The 18460-nt window shown below is 45.7% G+C and overlaps 1 protein-coding gene across 3 annotated transcripts in view; it reads left to right on the top strand.

Annotated features, from left to right (window-relative positions):
* Positions 1 to 18460, top strand: part of LOC142284546 (coiled-coil domain-containing protein 63-like) — a 38299-nt gene that overhangs the window by 17906 nt on the left and 1933 nt on the right. For all 3 annotated transcript variants that reach the window (XM_075333204.1, XM_075333203.1, XM_075333202.1), the window contains exons 7-10: positions 1626 to 1849; positions 2718 to 2792; positions 7951 to 8140; positions 13745 to 13939. In XM_075333204.1, coding sequence (XP_075189319.1) covers positions 1626 to 1849; positions 2718 to 2792; positions 7951 to 8140; positions 13745 to 13939 — 684 coding nt within the window. The remainder of the gene's footprint in view (positions 1 to 1625; positions 1850 to 2717; positions 2793 to 7950; positions 8141 to 13744; positions 13940 to 18460) is intronic.

Raw genomic sequence — 18460 nt, 5'->3', positions numbered from 1 at the left:
TAGATTATAATTTACCTGTAGACCTACATGAGAGTTTAGTGTTAGGTCTGCAAGATGTTCTTTTGTTGGTTAGGTAGTAAGAAAACTTAATAGGTTTTTGTTTCAGTGTTCCCGTTACCACCATTGTATAGTGAGATGCTCACTGACGAATCATGTAAAGGCTTGTGCTTTGACCTGTGTTATGAGCTGGTGTATATCTCACTCACCTTCTGAGTATTAATAAACACTATACACAATTAGGAACAACATGCTCATGTATGGCTGAGATACAAGTGTAATCAGGTTATCTCCAGGTCACAACAGCTGCTTGGCATTCAGATAGACAGGGTAGACAGCAATGTGAGCAGCCTCTTCTTACATCAGCACGCCTGGTCTATCCAGTATTAGATCAGATATACAGGGTGGACAGCAGTGTGAGCAGCTTCTTCTAATCTCAGCAGTACTGGTATCTCCAGCAGTACATTAGAAGGACATGGTGGACAGAAGTGTGAGCAACCTTTTCTCACTAAGCTCTCCTTGTATCTCCAGAATTAGAACAGACAGACAGGGTAGATAGCAGTGTAAGCAGCCTTTTCTTACTCAGCTCCCCTGGTATCTCCAGCATTAAGGGTGCTTTACACGCTGCAACATCGCTAGCAATGTCGCAAGCGATACCACCCGCCCCATCGTTCGTGCGACATGTGGTGATCACTGCCGTAGCGAACAATATCGCTATGGCAGCGTCACATGCACATACCTGTTCAGCGACGTTGCGGTTGCTGCTGAACAATCCCTCCTTCAAGGGGGAGGTGCGTTCGGCGTCACTGCAGCGTCACAAAACGGCCGCCCAATAGAAGAGGAGGGGAGGAGATGAGCGGCCGGAACATGCCGCCCACCTCCTTCCTTCCTCCTTTCCGATGGACGCAGGTAGGATGATGTTCGTCGTTCCTGCAGTGTCACACACAGCGATGTGTGGTGCCGCAGGAACGATGAACAACCTGCGAAATGAAACACCAACGACATTATGACTTGGAGCGACATGTCAGCGATCAACGATTTTTGCCGTTTTTGCGATCGTTGATCGTCGCTCCTAGCTGTCACATGCTGCGATGTCGCTAACGATGCCGGATGTGCGTCACAAACACCGTGACCCCGACGATATATCGTTAGCGATGTCGCAGCATGTAAAGCATCCTTTAGATGAGAAAGATATGGTGTACATAAGTCTGCGCAGCCTCTTCTTACTCGGCACCCCTGGTATCTCTAATATTAGATCAGACAAGCAGAGTGAGCAGCCTCTTCTTACCTCAGGACCTCTGGTATCTCCAGTATTAGGTTACAACATCCACTAGTATCTCATCTTCCTGCACATTAGTGGAGTGGATGGCGCTTCGCACTGCATATGCTCACAGTTTCTCTTATCAGTACAGGACCTTGAAGGGTTGTCTGAAAATCACAAATTATCATCTGCCCACAGGATCATAAGAACATGAGTGCCCTGTATGAACACAGCAGAGGTTGAGCATGTGCATTGCTGCAGAGAGTCATATGCAGGACTTGGCTATATGTGTCAGTCTCACAGAGCTACAGAATAGGTGATAAGTAATAATGGTGGGACACTGATACACTGTATATCCTCTTTGTAGAAAAAAGACTGGAAGAAATTAAAAAGACCAACCAGGGAATCATTGACAATTACAACTCCATCTGTGAGGGACTAAGACATATATTTGGAGAGCAGGATGTAGACCTCGACAAGATGGCAAAACAATATATGTTCAATGACATGAAAAATTATTCACTTTTTACATACGTCAACAAATTGAATGGTGAAGTGGAGGAGATTAAACAGGACATCAAGTCTTCTGAGGTGAGGGTCGTCTGACCAGTGGCAAGAACACTCATTTTTTTCTGTATGACTCTTCCTAGTATTGTGTCAAAATCTGTTGCACTTGCCGAGGTCGCGGCGAGCAGGAGTGGACCCACTGGACCACAGGGAGGATCCGCGCTTACCCTGATGTGGGAGGGGCTCAACTAAGCACCTGTCAGGTATTTGGCAGAGCCTTTAATGTTGAGGATTGGCTTGGCTGCTGGTAGACACCAGGTGCCACTCCCTGGGCAGGATCCGGGACTGTGGTAGCTAACCTCCAGAGGAGGAACGGGCTCAGGTATGGACAGGTAAAATCTTTGGTGCAGACAGGTGCAGCCGGGACAGATGATGAAGACTGAACAGCTGTCAAAGGTAGGTATGGAGATTATAGCAGGTACAGATAGTTATGGGAAGGCAGGCACAGGGACAAGTAGTGGGAATAAGGTACACAGGACCTGACAACTAGCTAGCAAGTGGGTAACTAACTAACTAAACACGTTGCTCAGGCACCTCCCCTAAGGGGAGGATGCTCTGACCACCTAGTGCCTCTCAGACATAGGCTGAGAGCAACTTCCTGATAATAGTATGCTGGCCCTTTAAGAGCAGTAAAGGCACTTGTGCGCCCTAAGTGTGCTACCTGGGACCTGTGCAGTGTGCACAGGCCCGGGGAGCAGGAGGCAGCAGGAAAGCACATGGACGGCCGAGGAGAGGTGGGGAGGACGCAGTCCGGCTGTGGTGGTGAGTGTGTCGGCGTCCCTGCTAAAGGGGAGAGGCACGATAGCACAGGAATGCCAGCATTACATACGTCTATATCGTTTACGTTGACCACCATTGATGGAGCTGATTGTTCTTCTTACTTTTTAACTAGGATGAAATTTTAAATTTGGAATCTCTCAACAAAAATATATTGGATGATCAACTCATCAGCCAACAGCAATTAGAGGTAACACATTGTTATTGTGGAGGATTATTGGGCTCGCTCTAGTGCAACGGAACACATGGGATGGCATGGATATATCAAAATTTCAATATAGGATTGTACTATGCTTTGTTTTCCCAGCAGGAACGATACCTTTCCTTACTCATAGTCCTGCAATATAAAAATGGACGGTCCCAATAAAGCAATTTCCTTAAACCCATGCATAGGGGTATTAGCTTTATGTTAGAAAACACCTCTCTCAATTCATAGCTATTACTTTTCGGTAGTGCTGCTTACAACAGCTGATATAAACTCTTCCTTGACCATCCTGATGTCTTGATGAACCAGCCTTTGTACCATTGATTGATTTGGATGACGCTTCTTATGGCATCTGCATTCTGCTAGAAAATAGAACCGGCACAATGCTACTGGGAGCAAAGATTTTATGTTGGTTTTGCAATGGTACCGCTCTGACATTTATATTATCAGAGAGAGAACTAGTGCATGCACCGAACAAATATGCTGGTTGATTTTTACACAGCATCACATAGAAGACATAGGAAGCATCAGTTAAAGGGCATTTGTCAGCAGATTTTTGCTATGTAATCTACGGACAGCATGAACAAAGGGCTGAGTCACTGTTTTCAGAGATGTGTCACTTATTATGCTCTATAATCTTGTTTCCATACAATGAAGGTTTTATCACAAGGCTATTATCATTGCTGGACTATATGGCATGTCCTGGTTGAACCATGCCCCCTCCTCTGATAAACAGCTCAGTCAATAGACAATGTACACAGTAACTGGAGTGTGGTTGTGGTCAGCTTTCTGAGCTCTCTTACAAAGTACATCTAAAGCGGGCTTTACACACTGCGATATCGGTCCCGATATCGCTAGTGTGGGTACCCGCCCCCATCTGTTGCGCGACACGGGCAAATCGCTGCCCGTGCCGCACAACATCGCCCAGACACGTCACACTACTTACCTGCCCGGCGACGTCGCAGTGACTGGCGAACCGCCTCCTTTCTAAGGGGGCGGTCCGTGCGGCGTCACAGCGACGTCACTGAGCAGCCGCCCAATAGCAGCGGAGGGGCGGAGCTGAGCGGGACGTAATATCCCGCCCACCTCCTTCCTTCTGCATAGCGGCCGGGAGGCAGGTAAGGAGAGCTTCCTCGTTCCTGCGGTGTCACACTGAGCGATGTGTGCTGCCGCAGGAACGAGGAACAACCTCATTACTGCTGCAGTAATGATTTTTGAGAATGGACCCCCATATCACCGATGAGTGATTTTGCACGTTTTTGCAACGATGCAAAATCGCTCATCGGTGTCACACGCAACGGCATCGCTAATGCGGCCGGATGTGCGTCACCAATTCCGTGACCCCAACGAGTTCGCATTAGCGATGTCGTAGCGTGTAAAGCCCCCTTAAGACCTCTGATTATGTCACAACTGCTGCACCCAGTAAACGAAGCGATACATTTTTGGATTCAAGATGTCTTTTCCTACATAATGCTGCTTTCAGAAGAGGTTGCAAAATCCTGGTGACACATGCTCTTTAAGGAAAAAAATGGCTTAACAGATAAGATAGAACTTTACACTAGAGCTCGTACTCCTATATATACAGTGGGGTAACTAAAGTCCGATGGGCCCTGGTGCAGCGTTTGATCCTGGGCCCTCCCACACATGTTGGTCAGATGTATGGGCTGTTGTAGCATTCTAAATCCTATAAAGACATATAAGTTGACCCCCCCCCTTCATTGTGTAGTACTGACCCCCATCCTGTACTAATGTCCTCCATCCTGGTCCACATCCTGGTAAATATGTCCCCCATCCTGGTGTATGACCTCATCACGGCTACATACTGGAATATATGGCCCTATCCTGGTATAGATATTCCCAAGATGGCCTCGTTGTGGTACAGTCATATGAAAAAGTTTAGGCACCCCTATTAATGTTAACCTTTTTTCTTTATAACAATTTGGGTTTTTGCAACAGCTATTTCAGTTTCATATATCTAATAACTGATGGACTGAGTAATATTTCTGGATTGAAATGAGGTTTATTGTACTAACAGAAAATGTGGAATCCGCATTTAAACAAAATTTGACCAGTGCAAAAGTATGGGCACCTCAACATAAAAGTGACATTAATATTTTGTAGATCCTCCTTTTGCAAAAATAACAGCTTCTAGTCGCTTCCTGTAGCTTTTAATGAGTTCCTGGATCCTGGATGAAGGTATATTTGACCATTCCTGTTTACAAAACAATTCCAGTTCAGTTAGGTTTGATGGTCACCGAGCATGGACAGCACGCTTCAAATCATCCCACAGATTTTCAATGATATTCAGGTCTGGGGACTGGGATGGCCATTCCAGAACATTGTAATTGTTCCTCTGCATAAATGCCTGAGTAGATTTGGAGCGGTGTTTTGGATCATTGTCTTGCTGAAATACCCATCCCCTGCGCAACTTCAACTTTGTCACTGATTCTTGCACATTATTGTCAAGAATCTGCTGATACCGAGTTGAATCCATGCGACCCTCAACTTTAACAAGATTCCCGGTGCCGGCATTGGCCACACAGCCCCAAAGCATGATGGAACCTCCACCAAATTTTACTGTGGGTAGCAAGTGCTTTTCTTGGAATGCCGTGTTTTTTGCCTCCATGCATAACTCCTTTTTTTATGACCAAACAACTCAATCTTTGTTTCATCAGTCCACAGGACCTTCTTCCATGTAACTGGCTTGTCCAAATGTGCTTTTGCATACCTCAGGCGACTCTGTTTGTGGCGTGCTTGCAGAAATGGCTTCTTTCGCATCACTCTCCCATACAGCTTCTCCTTGTGCAACGTGCGCTGTATTGTTGACCGATGCACAGTGACACCATCTGCAGCAAGATGATGCTGCAGGTCTTTGGAGGTGGTCTGTGGACTGTTCTCACCATTCTTCTTCTCTGCCTTTCTGATATTTTTCTTGGCCTGCCACTTCTGGGCTTAACAAGAACTGTACCTGTGTTCTTCCATTTCCTTACTATGTTCCTCACAGTGGAAACTGACCGTTTAAATCTCTGAGACAACGTTTTGTATCCTTCCCCTGAACAACTATGTTGAATAATCTTTGTTTTCAGATAATTTGAGAGTTGTTTTGAGGAGCCCATGATGCCACTCTTCATAGGAGATTCAAATAGGAGAACTACTTGCAAGTGGCCACCTTAAATACCTTTTCTCATGATTGGATACACCTGCCTATGAAGATCAAAGCTCTATGAGGTTACAAAACCAATTTAGTGCTTTAGTAAGTCAGTAAAAAGAAGTTAGGAGTGTTCAAATTAAGAAATTGATAAGGGTGCCCATACTTTTGCACTGGTCAAATTTTGTTTGAATGCGGATTGCACATTTTTTGTTAGTACAATAAACCTCATTTCAATCCAGAAATATTACTCAGTCCATCAGTTATTAGATATATGACACTGAAATAGCTGTTGCAAAAACCCAAATTGTTATAAAGAAAAAACATTAATAGGGGTGGTCAAACCTTTACATATGAATGTATTCATGGCCGCATCCTGGTATACATGTCCCTATAATTCCCCAATCCTGGTATATATATGTCCCCATACTGGTATGGATGTCCTCATAATGGCCCCATTCTGGTATATATGTCCCAATAATGGCTCCATCCTGGTATGCATAACCTTATAACGTCCACATCCTGGTACAGATATCCCGTTATCCCTATAATGGCCCCATCCTGGTATACATGTCCCTATAATGGCCCCATCCTGGTATACATGTCCCTATAATGGCCCCATGCTGGTATACGTGTCCCCAAAATGACCCCATCCTGTACTAAATACCTTTTTTGTGTAAACTGAACTAAAGGTACAAGATAAAAATAAGTTTCACCAATCTTAAACCACATTAAAGGGAACCTGTCAGCAGAAATTTCGTCCAAAACCTAAAAGATTCCCCCTCTGCAGCTCCTGGGCTGCATTCTAGAAAGGTCCCTGTTATCATTGTGCCCCATGTGAGACCAAAATAAAGACTTTATAAAGTGGTACCTTTTTGTATTCAGATACTGTAAATGTGACACGGGGGCGGGCTCTCTGGCGTCCGTTATTCTGCCTCCTGGTCCTGTATGCCGCCCCCATCGCTCCTTTCCATAGCTGATGCACCGCCCACTGCACCAGCCATCCCCGCGCATGCCCAGTGCCAGTCTCACGGGACTGAGCAGTTTAACCGCTGGTGACGTGTGCGCAGGCAAGTGATTATGGGCGGGGCTGTGATTGTTATCAGCAAGTACCCGCCCATAATCTCGTGAGCGCGCAAACCTCACCAGCGGTCACACTGTGCTCAGGGTAGATGCTAGACTGTATGGGCTGCTTCCAGGGATGACGTCCCTTTTGTCACGTGATAGGGGCGTGTTCAAAATACTATCACGTGACAAAAGGGACGTCATCCCTGGAAGCAGCCCATACAGTCTAGCACTACCCTGAGCACAGTGTGACCGCTGGTGAGGTTTGCGCGCTCACAAGATTATGGGCGGGTACTTGCTGATAACAATCACAGCCCCGCCCATAATCACTTGCCTGCGCACACGTCACCAGCTGTCACACTGCTCAGTCCCGTGAGACTGGCACTGGGCATGCGCGGGGATGGCTGGAGCAGTGGGCGGTGCATCAGCTATGGAAAGGAGCGATGGGGGGCGGCATACAGGAATAACGGACGCCAGAAAGCCCGCCCCCGTGTCACATTTACAGTATCTGAATACAAAAAGGTAGCACTTTATAAAGTCTTTATTTTGGTCTCACATGGGGCACAATAATAACAGGGACCTTTCTAGAATGCAGCCCAGGAGCTGCAGAGGGGGAAGCTTTTAGGTTTTGGGCGAAATTTCTGCTGACAGGTTCCCTTTAAGGCTATGTTCACACGTTGCTTTTTTGCAACTTTTTTCTGCAGGTAAAACCCTTTTCTCTTGTCAGTAAAGAAGATGCTTACAAAAAGCAGGTTCTGCTGCGTTTTGCTGCTTTTTTTGTGTGTGAATTATATGTGTCATTTGTCTACAGTATATGTTTAATAAGCTTTTTACACTGTTCTAAAATTCTGACAATTGTGACTATTTAGGAAGATCATTTCCATTGATACACTGACTCTAATCTTTATTCCTTCTGCAAAATTTTTACAGGAAAAACTGCAGAAAATTTCCGAAACAACAGATAAATATAAAAATAAATATTGGCAAATGAGAGGAGAACTTCTACTAATAACATCGGCAGCTGAGGATTTGGTGAAGAATCTGGGATGTGACACATCATCAATCAAGACGACGCTTGGGTTTGAGAAACTCACATGTCAGGACAAATTACAGTATTTCAGTAAGTGTTGTGCAGTATACAATTAACACATCCCTCACTCCAGAAAGTGAAAGATTATAAAGGATTTGTTGAATTATAAGTCTCACTTTAAGTTATGTACAGTGCTGCACACGTAGGTGAGCCGGCCATAGATGGGAAGGTTCTCTACTATGGTAATAAGACCTTAAGACCGGCCGGTTTAAACGATCAGCTGATGCTGTCAGGTGACCGCATCAGCTGATTACTGGCGGGTCCTGGAGTGATCAGACGGGAGTCTGCACAGAAGTGTGTATTTTTTTTTTCTACTGATGCATCAGCTGATTGCATAAAAGCAGTTTATATAATCAGCTGATGTGTCATGTGATTCAGGTCCTTGAACCTGAAACATCATCTGATCGCTTTGCCTTCCAGCAAACCGATCAGATGATATTGGATCCGGATTGGACATCGCGTGACCCTCGACCCAGGACTACGGCGGAGGGGGGGTTCTTGAGTTCAATAAAGATGAAGTCACTAATTGTGTTGTGTTTTATTTCTAATAAAAATATTTTTCTGTGTGTTTTTTTTTTAGCTTTACTAGAAATTCATGGTGGCCATGTCTAATATTGGCGTGATACCATGAATTTTGGGCTTAGGGCCAGTTGATAATACACAGCTAGCCCTAATTATCCCTGGGTAATAATTCCTTATTACCCAGCGAGCCACCCAGCACCAGGGCCACTGGAAGAGTTGGATACAGCGCCAGAAGATGGCGCTTCTATGAAAGTGCCAATTTCTGGGGCAGCTGCGAACTGCAATTCAAAACAGGGGTGCCCAGAAAGCTTGGGCACCCTGCGCTGTGGATTCCAATCCCCAGCTGCTTAGTTGCATCTGGCTGGACACAAAAATTGGGCGAAGTCCACGTCGTTTTTTTTTTATTCATGAAATAATAAAAAAAAAAGGCTTCCCTATATTTTTAGTTCCCAGCAGGCTACAACTAGCCAGCTGGGGGTTGAGGGCAGCCGTACCAGTAGCATACAAAAATATGGCGAAGCCCACATCATTTTTTTTTTTTTCACATTTTTGGGCAAAAAACTCCTGCATACAGTCCTGGATGGAGAATACTGAGCCTTGTAGTTCTGCAGCTGCTGTACCTCTCCTGCATACACTAGTGGATGGAGTATGCTGAGCCTTGTAGTTCTACTCCCCCTGCCTCACCCTACAGCATACAGTCCTGGATGGAGCATGCTGAGCCTTGTAGTTCTGCAGCTGTTCTCTCCTGCATACACTAGTGGAAAATAAAGGCGAACAGATTAAAGAAGGAAATTACATCAGATTTTTTTTTTTCTTCACCAATCTTTAATGGCATTGTTCATTGATAAAAAAAACGCATAAAAATGCAGCAAAACACAGCTAAAAACGCGGTAAAAACGCATGCGTTTTTGCCGTGGATGCGTTTTTGTGCATTTTTAGCAGCCAGAAATGCAGCATTTTTAATGCCACAAAAAATGGTTAGGTGCACACATACCCTAAGGGAACCTAGACTACAAGATCTAGAAGATATTAGCAAGAATGAAGACACAAAAAACATACGGTATATACTGTGTTCTAGTATAAAAAGATAAGTATATAAAAAATAATCCTGCTATTACGCAGTGAACTGTAAGGATACACACTATGTACGTGGACTGTGTAAACAGGATTTGAAGATGCAACAGCTCAGAAAAAAATAACTCAGTGGTAACTTAAACAACAAATATTTATTTTACACAAGTAACACACAAGTACATTGAGTCTGCGGTCAGGGAATGGTACCAATGGTGAAAATTAAAGCAGATTATATTACACGAAATTCGTCAATGCTGATATACAAGTTATAAACACAATATTATCACTGCTATCATTAAATAACCAGTATTGTCAACATTGTATAAATCCTGTTCTCTCTGTCAAGGAAGCGTCACTGTAAAGCCTACTTTAAACGTATCAATTTCTCGTGCGAACGCACCCGCCCCCATAGTTTGTGCGGCACGGGCAATTTGTTGCCCATGTCGCACAAAGTCGTAAACCCCCGTCACACTCACTTACCTTCCAAACGACCTCGCTGTGGACGGCGAACATCCACTTCCTGAAGGGGGAGGGACGTTCGGCGTCACAGCGACGTCATACAGCGGCCGGCCAATAGTAGCGGAGGGGGTGGAGATGAGCGGGACGTAAACATCCCGCCTACCTCTTTCCTTCCGCATTGCTGGCGGGACGCAGGTAAGCTGCAGTTCACCGTTCCCGGGGTGTCACACGGAGCGATGTGTGCTGCCCCGGGAACGATGAACAACCGGCGCGCAGAAGGACGTGCGATTTTTAGAAAATGAGCGACGTGTCAACGAGCAATGATAAGGTGAGTATTTTTGCTCGTTAACAGATGCTCGTAGCTGTCACATGCTACGATATGTCAAACGGCGCCGGATGTGCGTCACTAACGACGTGACCCCGACGACATATCGTTTGATATATCGTAGCGTGTAATGTGCCCTTCAGGCTATGTTCACACACTGCACCTTTTACTGCATTTTTGGTGCATTTTTGAGGTCACAAAGATGCACCAAAATTCATGCATTTCCTTCCCCCAAAGTCTATGAGATTTCTATTTTGCTGTCCACAGAGTGCATCATCTTTTGGGTGTGTTTTTGAAGATGCAGCATATCAATTCTTTCTGCATTTTCGCCAGCATTTTTGAGCCCTCCCAGTCAATAGATTTGACTTAAAAATGCAAATGCAGTGGGCAAAATGCGGTAAAAACGTGTCAAAATCAAATGCGTTCTTTGGATGCGTTTTTGCCACGGGTGCATTTTTTGAGACAAAAACGCTGCATCTTTATGTGAACATAGCCTTAAGCCTGCTTTACACATATCAATTTATCGTGCGTTCGCATGTGCGATCGCACCCGCCCCCATAGTTTGTGTGATACGAGAAATTTGTTGCCCGGGTCGCACAAAGTCAGTAACCCCCGTCACACGCACTTACCTCCAGAATGACCTTGCTGTGGGCGGCGAACATCCTCTTCCTGAAGGGGGAGGGACGTTTGGCGTCACAGCGACGTCACACAGCGGCCGGACAATAGAAGCGGAGGGGCGGAGATGAGCGGGACGTAAACATCCCACCCACCTCCTTCCTTCCGCATTGCCGGCGGCCGCAGGTAAGCTGCAGTTCATCGTTCCCGGGGTGTCACACGGAGCGATGTGTGCTGCCTCGGGAATGATGAACAACCGGAGCACAGAAAGACGTTCGATTTTTTGAAAATGAGCGACGTGTCAACGAGCAACGATAAGGTGAGTATTTTTGCTTGTTCACAGTCGCTCATTTGTGTTACACACTACGATATGTCAAACGAGACCGGATGTGCGTCACTAACGACGCGGCCTTACCCCTTTTTCTATCACTGTCACTAACTTCCTAAGAAATGTACAAAATAATATGAAGGCCACAACGGGAGTTACACCCCGACCCGCTAGGCCACAAGGCCAATTTAAGGGGAACTTCTCTCACTGAGTACACCAACCACCTCCATTCACTGAAGCACGGCCCAGTCCCTACCAAATACCATACGTCTAGACAGGAAAAAACGACCCAGCTTACTCGTTATTGGGATATTCTTCAGGAATTGGTCTTCTTGAGGACTCGGTATTCCGTCTTTTTCTGGTTGTAAGCTCCGCTATTCAGACATCAGCCCTGGTACAGGTTCAGGCGCCAACTCTGCCCATTCTCTGCCATCACAGGCTTTTATATTTAGTAACTGCGCCACTAATGTCACCTGACCTGGTGTCTCCTCTTATCTGCTTCCTAGGGAACGTTTACTTTTGTTCTTTAGTTCCTCTTCTTCCTGCCTACCCGAGTTTTACTGACTTTGATCAGCAGATGGCGACGTTTACATGCAGACACTCAGTGTAAGCAGTGCTGTGTGTGTCTCCTTACCCCTGCATCCCCTTACAATGGCAAACAAAACCAGAAAATCGGTACTAACCATTAAAGTGAAAAAAAAGAAAACCAACGCAACCAATAAAGCCCAGTGTAATAAAACAAATGTAAAACACAATTAATCAGAAAGGCAAAAAATAGATGTAGAAAAATGACAAAGGGGACCACAGTCAGAATAGTACAAATGACATTAAATTTGAGTCTCACATCCCAGGTCAAGTATAATTCCATTACATATGGGAAACCACAATGGCAAAATATAAGGTTATATCTTTCAAATAGGTATATACCACACAACATCTAGGTGCAGAAGTGTGCTATATAAAATGCTAGTAAATTACAAGAGGACAAGAGTAAAGTGCAAAAAATACATATGCTTTATTATGACGTACACAACACAGAGTAATTAAAATGGTGGTACACAACTATAAAACAAGGAGGGACTGAGAGCCAAAATCCAAGTATGACGAAGAGGGCAGCCACCTACAGTGTGTCAATCTGTAGAATATACTATTGTGAAGAGTTAGGGGCTGTCACAGAAATAGTTCAGGGTTTTGAGGCAAATAAGTGGTAAAGAGCTAGGACACTGGGAGGGGGGCGGCACAAGCCGTAAATCCCCTGTAAAAACTCCAAAGGAGGGGGACAAATTTTAGTGGAGCCCAGCCTGAGGTCACAAAATCGTAGTACAATTGTGAGGAGAGAACCAGACAGAAAAAGTACATATAATACTATCCTCGGTCTCTTACCTAAAGTGCTAGTGCAGTGAGATATTCAGGATAATGCTCCAAATTCAGCCAGCCCAAACAGTGTCCAAAAGCTCAGTGTAGGCCCTGAATAGCGCCCAGGATCTCCATCTGACGCGCGTTTCGCGGGGTCAAGCTTTCTCAAGGTGGGGAGCCAGAGTGATCACTCTGGCTCCCCACCTTGAGAAAGCTTGACCCCGCTAAACGCGAGGATAGTATTATATGTACTTTTTCTGTCTGGTTCTCTCCTCACAATTGTACTACGATTTTGTGACCTCAGGCTGGGCTCCACTAAAATTTGTCCCCCTCCTTTGGAGTTTTTACAGGGGATTTACGGCTTGTGCCACCCCCCTCCCAGTGTCCTAGCTCTTTACCACTTATTTGCCTCAAAACCCTGAACTATTTCTGTGACAGCCCCTAACTCTTCACAATAGTATATTCTACAGATTGACACACTGTAGGTGGCTGCCCTCTTCGTCATACTTGGATTTTGGCTATCAGTCCCTCCTTGTTTTATGGTTGTGTACCACCATTTTAATTACTCTGTGTTGTGTACGTCATAATAAAGCATATGTATTTTTTTCACTTTACTCTTGTCCTCTTGTAATTTACTGTCATGATGAGTAGTGCTGGCACCGCCTTGCCTTACCATGGCAGATTTGGTGCTCATAACTAAAGCTGTTACTATGAGAATTGTTTTGTATAAAATGCTAGTGGCAGAAATAAAATAAAAAAATTAGGGCTGTACTTACTTCAACGTAATAGAGAAGTTGGAGACTCCCGTTCCTGGGTGGCATCCACCCCAACGCACATTTCAGTGTTGGCGTTCGTCAGGGTCGTCTGATGGATGTTGAGTTTGTAGCACTAGAAACGTCATCTTATTTTAATTATAAAAAAGTGTGACTTAAATTTATTTTTCTGTTTTTCTTAGAAATTCTCGAAATGAAAATGGACAACCTAATACAGATTCTCAATTATTGTGCATTAGGGAACATGGTTGGGGAGAGTCTTTCATCTACCTCTATTAGCCCCGCTTTGATTGCATCTAAAGTGTCTTGTGCTGTGGGTCACAAAAAGATTTCTTTACCATCTATGCCAAAAACGATCAGACCCACTGATGATTCCGGTGAGTTCTCTGTATTTCATTATAAGCAATGTAAAGATTACAGTGGGTACGGAAAGTATTCAGACCCCTTTAAATTTTTCACTCTTTGTTTCATTGTAGCCATTTGGTAAATTCAAAAAAGTTCATCTTTTTCTCATTAATGTACACTTTGCACCCCATCTTGACAGGAAAAAACCCAGACATATAGAAATTTTTCCAAATTTATTAAATAAGAGAAACTGAAATATCACATGGTCATAAGTATTCAGAGGAGGAAACCAGGTGATCCAGCTCTACTGGGGCAAAGTCCGGCATGCACGGATACACTCTGACAGTGCAAGGGTCCAATGAAAAAGAAGAAAAAATATCCAGCTTCCGGAATAATAGTAAAACTGCTGCAATTTTATTTTGGATGTGAAAAATGACACAATGACAAAAATAGGGAGCCCATATGTGGCATAAGGCTACGCGTTTCGAACGCTGCCCGCGTTCTTTGTCAAGCCCATTGTGTCATTTTTCACGTCCAAAATAAAATTGCAGCAGTTTTACTATTATTCCAGAAGCTGGATATTTTTTCTTCTTTTTCATAAGTATTCAGACCCTTTGCTCATTATCGAGTAGAAGCACCTTTTTGAACTAGTACAGCCATGAGTCTTCTTGGAAATGATGCAACAAGTTTTTCATACCTGGATTTGGGGATCCTCTGCCATTCTTACTTGCAGATCCTCTCCAGTTCCATCAGGTTGGATGGTGAACATTGGTGGACAGCCATTTTCAGGTCTCGCCAGAGATGCTCAATTGGGTTTAGGTCAGTGCTCTGGCTGGGCAGCATGGTGCCTCACAGCGCCCATGCTGCAAGGCGAAGCCCCCATGGCTCCAGGCCCCAGTGACACAAAACCACCACAACAGCGGCCACCACATAGCACCAGCACACAGTGAGAGGAGCTGCGCACTCACCCCCCATGTGTTAACTGGGAGCAAAAAAAGCTGACCCCTCTTGCAGTCTCCTGCTGACTAAAATCACCTGTGCCAAATGGGGGGAGTGCAGATCCAAGCAAAAAACAGAGGGGGATAGAATGTTGTATAACACACTATGAAGAAAAAGACATGGATCGCACATCCCAAAAAATTGTTGTGGTGGTGTAGTGTCAGTGGGGCGGGGCGGTCTGGAGCCTTGGGGGCTTTGCCTTGCAGCATGGGTGCTGTGAGGCACCAGGTCACCTGCCCTGCTGGTGCTTTGTCGCTGCAGCAGTGGTTAATGCACAGTGCCGCACTACAAGGTTAAGAATAGGGACCCACTCAGAGGTTCGCTGTGATGTGGCAGTGGGCTTAATGCAATCTGATCAGAATGGTAACAAAGAACCTCATGTTCTATTTAATTTTTTGCCTAGCGGCTTTAGATCATTGTATTTTTTGGGATGTGCGATCCATATCTTTTTCTTCATAGTGTGTCAATACAAGTCTATGAGAGCCTAGTTCTGGCCTCATTCTGCCTCTCATAGACTTGTATTGAGCGCTTGGGATGTAACTGCTTACTTCCGGCCACTTGGAAGTTACGGGCATAAGATGGCACCAAAGGGCTGGAGGGGTGCCAATAAAGGATGAAGCCAAAGGAGTGTAAATATAAGACCAGGGCATGGGACTTACATTTGATAGTGCTGAAATCCCTCCCCGAAAAACTCTGGAGTGGTGCTTTAACATTAAAGGGAATCTGTCACCAGATTATGGCCTTTTAAACTAAAACTAGCACCTTAAGCAGCGCCTGTGCTGTAACCAACCCGATATTTACCTTAGTTACCAACGCACACCGCTTAGCGCTGGCTCCCTGCACTCCTAGCCAGAGTACACATCGGGTTAATTACCCAATGTGTAGTCTGGCTATGTGTGCAGAGAGCAGGAGCCGGCACTGACAGTGAGAGCGGCGGACGCTGGTAACGAAGGTAAATATCGGGTGACCAAGGAAACGGCTTCTTGGTTACCCGATATTTACATTGGTTACCAGCCTCCACAGAAGCCGGCTCCTGCTCACTGCACATTCAGTTGTTGCTCTGTCGCTGTCACAGACAGCGATGTGCGCTTCACAGCGGGAGAGCAACAACTAAAAAATGGTCCAGGTCATTCAGCAACAACCAGCGACCTCACAGCAGGGGCCAGGTTGTTGGTGGATGTCACACACAGCAACATCACTAGCAACATCGCTGCTGCATCACAAAAGTTGTGCCTCAGCAGCGATGTTGCTAGCGATGTTGCTTAGTAAGACGTGGCCTCTAGTCTTAGTCCAAATTTGGTTACCGCAGTTTGACCACATGTACTCTACAATACTGCCCTAGGGGGTCCTAAATTATCACTAATTACACTAGCTATACTTGAGGAGAGCAAAAACCTGGGCATTGACCTGTTATCTACACAATAACAAAACAATCACTGATCTCGGGGAGACCAGCCAGAGAAAACACTGCTGGCAGCCAGTGAGGGCGCTCAACACAGTGAAATCCTAGGTGCATTGCCCCCTGGGAAGTAAGCAAATCAAAAAGGCTTGTGGAGCCTCTGTTAGGAGTCTAGACATAGATAATAGCCAGATATCCCTCCGGGAAGGGCCTAGCCAAGCAGTGGCTCTTTTTAGGAGACCACCATAACCACATTAAGTGGCCCTTTCAGTCAATATCGAGCTCTTGACGAGTTTAAAGATATGACAAGTGAAATACCAAGGCCAGGTATCCATCCACAGACAGCTGCTTTGGGGTATTGCCTACACAATAACGACAGAGCAATCAACTTAGAAATGCAGTAAGGCTATGTTCACACAGGGCTTTTTTTGGTAAGTTTTTTCCTGACCAAAACCTGATCTTGTGGCAGGAAATCTCCTTTGAGTCATCTGCCTTTTTGGTGCGTTTTTCATGCGTTTTTTTTAGTGGCGTTTTTGCTGCAGATTTGGTGCGGATTTGCTGCTTTTTGTCTACAAAATGGGTTGTATCAATGAAAAAACGCAGCAAATCTGCAGAGCAAAGAATTGACATGCTCATTCTTTAAAAACCTGACCAAAAACGCAGGTATTTGACAAAACAGTCAGGAAAAAAACCTGATGTGTTTGTGTGTGTGCATGAGATTTCAGAAATCTCAGACTTTGCTGGGACTGTAAAAAGCAGCTTTTTATTAGCATGGATTTGCATAAAACTAAGGCAAATCTGCAGGTAAAAAACACAGCAAAAACTTACCAAAAAAGCCCTGTGTGAACATAGCCTAAGGGATCAATTTGTTTATGGATATGTGACGCCCTGGCAAAACCAGGTAGTCACAGTTAGGCCCCCGCATTACACCTTCCCTCACTAGGAAACACATAGCCAACCAGAAAACCCTAGTCACCCCCCTTAGGGAAAGATAGACACACCAGTGGGCGTGACCAGGCAGTTGGGACATGCCCACCTAGGGGTCTAGACAGCCCGGGGCGGGAAAACAAACAGTGAAGCTTGAGAGTTCAGTTTGGAGAGGAGTGTGGGCTGGAGCTAACTGTAGCTCAAGCAGGAGAGTTCAAGTTGAACGGTACCAGGGTAGGAGCCCTGGTGCCTCTGGCTAGGAGGCAGACGGTGGTCTCCATGAGCAGGAGACGGGAAGATGGCTCGGTGGAACCGAGGTGGACCGGGACAGGGTTGTAGCCCGCCGGTACAGACATGGGGAACCGACCCGGAAACCGGAGCACAAAGGGGGGTACTCGGACCCTGAAGCCAGGACCAGAACCAACTGGAACTGGTTAATTAACCGATTGAGGCCAGGACTAGAGGTCCTGTCCCACCCAAAGTCCCTCATCTCATAGAAGACAACAGCCCACCGCCAGGGCCCATAGATCCCACGGGCCAGTGTCTGCAGGCACGGCTCCTTAGGCCACATCCAGCCGGGAGCGGATTCCTGAGTTTCACACTAGGAAAGAGACCACCTTACACAAAGCAGTGCAGGAAAAGGATAGAAACCACCAGCCAGGTGGGGGACCCGAACGCGACCGGCCGCGGCACCGGCCACCATCACCTTGGTTTACCAGAGACTTGTGTGTTTTACTAACAGTGAATATACCAACATCCCCTGCAGTCGACAGCCCCTGCTCCAAGCCACCAGGTCCCGGGGCCACCATCTCTACCCGCGGAGGGGTTAACAACTTGCTGCACAACATCTCCCCTGGGCGCCCCGTAACAGCAGCGGTGGTGTCCCACCTCACCACACACTGTGGGTAGCGTCACAAACTTATTACGGCCTAGCCCGTACATCTACGCCCCCCTTTTTATTCGGCATGTCCGCGAGACCCCTGGGTCCGGAGACCTTTGAGCCACCACCCCTGAAGTCCCGGACCCGAGCAGCGCCGGCTGCTGGCACGGGGGCGGCACAGATATATTTACCGCAGATGATTTTGAGTGTGTGGTCAAAACCACATCAGTAAAGGGCTTACGTGGATATTGATTGTTTTGCATGCGGTTTTCAGCCATGATGGTTTTTGCAGATGAAGCTTGGAAAATGAATGTGTTTTACCTGCATAAAAATCCCCTGCTGAGACCT

Source organism: Anomaloglossus baeobatrachus, chromosome 2 (genome assembly GCF_048569485.1).
Source record: "Anomaloglossus baeobatrachus isolate aAnoBae1 chromosome 2, aAnoBae1.hap1, whole genome shotgun sequence".
NCBI lineage: Eukaryota > Metazoa > Chordata > Amphibia > Anura > Aromobatidae > Anomaloglossus > Anomaloglossus baeobatrachus.
This window is presented reverse-complemented; position numbering and strand designations above follow the sequence as displayed.